The sequence below is a fragment of the Pseudophryne corroboree genome, chromosome 2, assembly GCF_028390025.1.
Source record: "Pseudophryne corroboree isolate aPseCor3 chromosome 2, aPseCor3.hap2, whole genome shotgun sequence".
Taxonomy (NCBI): Eukaryota; Metazoa; Chordata; class Amphibia; order Anura; family Myobatrachidae; genus Pseudophryne; species Pseudophryne corroboree.
This window is the reverse complement of record NC_086445.1, coordinates 421,452,960-421,458,959: the sequence shown is the minus strand read 5'-3', so window position 1 is coordinate 421,458,959 and position 6,000 is coordinate 421,452,960. Positions and strand designations below refer to the sequence as shown.

At 40.4% G+C, this 6,000-nt stretch overlaps 1 protein-coding gene across 2 annotated transcripts in view; it reads right to left on the bottom strand.

Moving 5' to 3' along the window:
* Window positions 1-435: 435 nt before the first annotated feature.
* FRMPD4 (FERM and PDZ domain containing 4) overlaps window positions 436-6,000 on the bottom strand; it is a 722,630-nt gene continuing 717,065 nt past the window's right edge. The window contains exon 18 of one of the 2 annotated variants that reach the window (XM_063953504.1): window positions 436-2,210. In XM_063953504.1, coding sequence (XP_063809574.1) covers window positions 847-2,210 — 1,364 coding nt within the window. In that variant the 3' untranslated portion in view covers window positions 436-846. Of the gene's footprint in view, window positions 2,216-6,000 lie in introns of both variants that reach the window. The other variant, XM_063953505.1, reaches the window with a different exon arrangement.

Here is a 6,000-nt window from a genome sequence, read left to right as displayed (position 1 = left end):
GGTTTTATATACTGGCAAATCACCAACATGTATGATATATATTTTTAGATCTGGGAATAGTAGACATTATACCTGACATGTACAAAATTTACTTTGAGAAGTTTCTTGTGAATAAAACATACTTACCACTTTACCATGTGCTTCTCTCCATCACAGCCAGATAGAAATGATGGGTGTTTCCTGAACTTATAGTCACAAGACAACAAAAATATACAGTTGCCTAGATACAGGGGGCGGCTCAACTTACCCTCTGGCTCATCTTACCCCACTCTCCCCTACTCTACTTACCTATGATATTTGACTCTGTGAACATCCTCATCATTAAGTAAATGACAACAAATACACAGCATGAACAAAAAAAATAATTTTATTGTGTATATATATATATCTATATACGGATATATATATATATATATATATATATATATTCTAGTAAACCATAATACGTTCTTTGAATTGAAACATATTTCATAATTTTCAGATCTTAAAAATTATAATTTAAAATATTAAATACTGTCTATTTACAGTATGATTCAATTTCCTATCTCTAGTATGACTTGTCTGGGAGGAAAAGTGGAAGATGCAGCAAGGGTTAAATGTTAACATAATGTGCCTGCAGATAATGCAAGATAAGTAATCAAGGTTCATTAGGCTCCTGAAGGCTTAGTTCTTGCAGGAGGTTGCATTACATCAGCATTTGAGATATTCTCTAGGTTCGATGTCAAAAGGAGGAACAAAATGGGTTTTGGAAGTTAAGAAGGTTATGCTATTTACATTGGTCTATACACATGGAAAATGTTTAATGTATGGCTTTGTTAAGGTAGTTTATGACATGACTATCTTAATTTATTTGTTCAAAAGCATTTTAAGAGAACGTGTTAGTGTGCTTACAACGGCAGCCATAGTACTAGAATGTCGAGCCATAAGTTTAACACTAGGATCATTGAACATCTTCACTGATGTGCTCTCTGCGGCTCTCAACAAACAAATGTAGTTCAATACCACCTCATCTATTTTTGCTACAATTTCTTGTTGCTGTGTTTCAGAGTTCACTGCTTTCACTAATCGCATGCAAGCTTCTGTCAAACAACAGAGAATTTGAAAGCTTGAAGTCATAGCTGATAGCATTTCTTCCGGGTCCTTGTCTGTGGCGGCCATTTTCCTGCAGGCACTTCCTAGCTGTCTTGATTCCACGGACAAACGTTGTTTATACTGAGACAGCTCCTGGTCATATGTATCTAATCTTTCTTCTTCCCCCTTTCCACTGAGATTTGATCGTATTAGGCAAAGTAACTCATTAGCATCTCTTTGAGCAGCATTGAATCCATCAGGTACTGAATAAACTTTTTCTTTTAGTGCATTTATTCTGGTAATCTTTTCATCAAATGCCATATTCTGGACATCCAACTTCATTTGCCGAACAGCCTGATCATCCTCAGTAGGTTTTGTGGCTATTAATATAGTGGCTCTGGGAGATTCTACATCTTGACTTCCGCTCTGTGTGGATGAAACCTGATCTCCTTTTTGCACTTCCACTGGTGGTGATTGTGGTAAGTACACACATGATAGTTCTTTATTTTCATTGTTATTCCCATTGTATATCTCTTCACACTCATCCTCTTCTTCATCGCCAGTATTTCCCCTGTTTTGGAAGCAATAACTAAAGGGCCCTCTGCACTTCCAGTTACTTGCATCTAGCTTCAACAAAGGCAAAGACCTAGATTGTTTTTGTACCTTTTGCATAGAACCGGCAGTAGCAGACCTTCTGCTATCCTTACTTTCACTGATCGAGGTCACAGAACTATGGGAGCAACTTTTTGATAATTTTTTTCCCAGTGGAAGCTCAAATCTTTTTTCAGATCGGGAAGATTCTGTCTCTATTCCATCCAAGCACAGGCTTATTGAAGAAATTTTCTTGTCGGTTGCCTCCATGCCTGAAGATCTGGTTATGACACTGCTGCTGCGTCTCAGTACTTTTCTGTTATGTGGCATTTTTAGGCTTCCACCGGACATCTCATACTGGTGTGACTGTGAGTTTATATCTGCAGCACAGGCCTGGTTCCGTTGGTGAGAATAGAGAGAGTCTTGATTCTGAGTTGGCACATTTGATTCTGAGCAAATGCAGGATAATGCAGTAGGGTCCCCTTTCAGGTGTTTAAGTGTAGCTTCAGACATGCCATCTCTTCGTCCTTTAGCAGGCTCTGTCAAAGCTACACTAGGGGTAGTAGAAAAACAGAGATATTTGTTAAGCATTTCTGAAAAAAATATTACATAAAACTATGAATAAGAAACTGCTCTGTACTGACTTTTAATAGGTGCTGTTAAAGAAGAACTCTCCCACTAAGGAAGCCTCACCAAGTGGAGTAATCTGCCAGGGGCTCTTATATTGATATCTTATTCCGAGCCTAGCTAAATACATGTAAATGTATGTAATTGGTCAGGTGGGGAGAGAGAGAGAGAGAGAGAGAGAAAGGGGAGGAGGTACTGTATCTAATAAATACACAGGTAATAAAGGGATCCAAACAAGGACCACATTTCAAGTAACCATTTCAGTTTTACAGGGTGGGGAAAACATAATTCATCTACGTTACTTAATTTATCTAAATATGCTCCTTTAAAGTTAAACTAAGAAGCATATTTATTGATTTTGTGCAGATTTGCCCCAATAGCTAATATCTATTATCAGCACATAAAGTACTGTAGTATCGGGGCAATTTACCATTATTTTGATAGGGCAAATGTTTTGAAGAACAACTGTTCTGGTATCAGTAAAACCTATTTGTATTTTGTCCCAACACTTTTCCTGCACATGCGTGTCCTTGGATCATGCATGTGCACAAAATAAGGGGGGTAAATTAGCTTATTAGACACCTTAGAATTTGAAAAAAATACACTGGCTCTTGAGATGCAGAAAAATAAACATATTTAACAGTACCATGCATGAAATCAAACATACACTAATAATAAAATCAAATACGTAATATGAGAACTAATATTTCCAACATCATAAAATATATATTTTTTTCGGTAAAAATTTTTCTTAGGGTATTGTCAGTGCTGGGTGTTTTCATGCAGAAGATCCAGACATTCTGCAGCTACTGTATACTATAACACTCAGGTTCCTTGTCACACAAGAGCTCTGAGCTGCTCTAACACTACATGCCTTTTTAGAAGCTAAAATGTTCTGAAGTGCTCCTTTTGTGAAACAGCACTTTCCATTAAGGTCAATAATACTGCGGTTTCTGAAAGCCGTTCTACTGGCTGGAGAACGATAGTGTTCTAAAAAGCTTATGTAACAAAAGTCTAATATTTGATTATTACATAAACACCTTTGCGTTACAATGTGGCTTATATTAGCTCAGTATAGAAAATACACTAAACCCTGCCCCTGACTTACATATGGACATTTTAAAGACTCAGTCTATGGGGCCCATTTATCAAGGATTGCTTATTGAATGTTATCTGGGTGGTATCTTACCACCCAGTATCGTACTGCAATATGCAATCCTACTGGGTGAATGTATCACCTTGGACCAGCAGGGACAGGGGCTCTCAAAGGTGCCTGTTTCTGTGATGTGCTCTGTGGGTGGCCAGGGGTTTTGCGCATGCGTGGTAACACATGACCGCGATGCACTGCGGTATTTCTAGCGGAGGGTTCCTGGGAACCTAGCCAGATCTACTTTACATGATACGTAGCCCATAGGCTACAATGGACTACTACAATCAAAAGATTGCGGTAGCTGCGGGAAACAATATCGGAAATGCTTTCCATTCCAAGTATTGATACATTGGGTGCCATTGCACCCCCCTTAGAAACCTATGGGAGATGTGTCTGCGGGCGGAAATGGGGGGATCGCAGCAGGTATCTCCGATACCTGATGCGGTCCCTCCGTCTTACATACAGGTGATACTTAATATTTCCGGCTAACTTCCGAATGCAGGTGATACTTAATATTTGCGGCTAACCTTTCGGGGACATATATGAGGACCTGTGAAAATGAATGAAACACTCATTGTGATGTCTATCTTCATTTCATTGCTATCTATGTGAACTGCCTCTACTCCATGCTGCCTTCATTTATTGAACAGCCAGTCTATCTACAAGCACACGCAGGGTTGCCATCAGAAATTGTGGGCCTGGGATTCACAAAATAGGAAGGGCACCCCCCCACTCCATCCATCTATTACTACTTGAAAATACTCTAATGTTTTATATAATGTCAGAATCTTAAGGTAATAATCCAACTGGTCAGGTGTACCCAGTATACAGTCATTCTTTTTTTGTAATCCAACCCAACCCAACCCAAGAGTTCACGTTAAAGGACTTTGAGGGTAATTCAGACCTGATCGTATATGTGTGCGCAAAACCGCACATCTATGATCAAATTCTTTGACATGCAGGGGGCAGCCCTGCACAGGGCAAGTCCGCCCTGCATGACGGGTCCTGCCTCCCCCCGCAGACATGTTTGTTTCTTCACCCCTATGTTTGGAAGAGAGAAGTTCTGATGTGTAAAAAAAGTTGCATGCTGCAGGCATAGATCCTGATTCAGAGGTGTACACAGAAGCAAATGCAGCAGCGTCTATTGGCAGTCGCCCACCTGCAACTTATGCAGATACCGCCACAAAGTCCTTTTCTTGTGTACATCCATGCATATTATTGTGAAAGGACTGAGATGCCCTATGGCAAGTGCAGGTTATCCATCTTACTATGATCTCCAATGTCTGCAGCTATGCGTCTGTGTATGCAGCCGCTTTCCCGGACATGCCAGCCACACTCCAATATCACACCTATTAAATGGATCATTTTTCTGCGTGCATTTTTGCCACCACCCAGAAATGCTCTAAACATTTCCACAACACGTCTGATGTCTCATACAAAGAAATATTGTAAGTAAAGCAAAACAAACCAAGCAACTGGGCAAAACCATGTTGCACTGCAGGTGGGGCAGATGTAACGTGCAGAGAGTTAGATTTGGTTGAGGTGTGTTTAAACTGAAATCAGTGTAAAAATAAAGCTAACATTTGTGTGCTACATGCAAAAGCAGCCAGTATTTACTCTGCACACAAAACGGGTCTGGGACTGAGGGTCGACAGCACAAAGGTCGACACACCTTAGGTCGACGCCAATTGGTCGACACACCTAAGGTCGACATGGACAAAGGTCGACATGGACAAAGGGTTGACAGGAACAAGGTCGACATGGAAAAAGGTCGACATGAGTTTTTTATGTTTTTTTGGTGTCGTTTTCTTCATAGAGTGACCGGGAACCCCAATTAGTGCACCGCGTCCCCTCGCATGGCTCACTTCACTCGCCATGCTTCGGGCATGGTGCCTTTGCTCTGCTACCGCTTCGCTCGGCACACTTTACCGTTCCAATCGTAGTCCACGTGGATCGTTAAGTATGAAAAGGATCAAAAAAAAGAAAAAAATCGTGAAAAACTCATGTCGACCTTTTCCAATGTCGACATTGTTCCTGTCGACCTTTTGTCCATGTCGACCTAAGGTGCGTCGACCAATTGGAGTCAACCTAAGGTGTGTCGACCTTTGTGCTGTCGACCTGGAGTCCGGATACCACACAAAACATATAGCCAACCCAGTTGCTTGCATTTTTGCTTTACTTGCAAATATGAATCAGGCCCATTGTGTAGACCGGGGTATTTGGTGTGCAGTACCAGCACAACAAATTCAGTCATAGGGGCAATTATGTTATTTGGAGAATGTTGCCAGCTGAATAATGTGCTTTTTTAAGACTTAATTTGATTGTAAATTTTTTTCTTAGAAGATAGATAGATAGATAGATAGATAGATAGATAGATAGATAGATAGATAGATAGATATGACATTTGGAGTCTAATTCTAAGTTGAAAGCAAGTCCAACTGAGGATGGATCTGATGGATATCTGCAATCTGCGCATGCGCTGTAGAAAGCAAATGCCAACTGCGCATGCTCCACATACAGAGAGTGAAATAGCGGACAGATTTATCTATTGACGGACCATG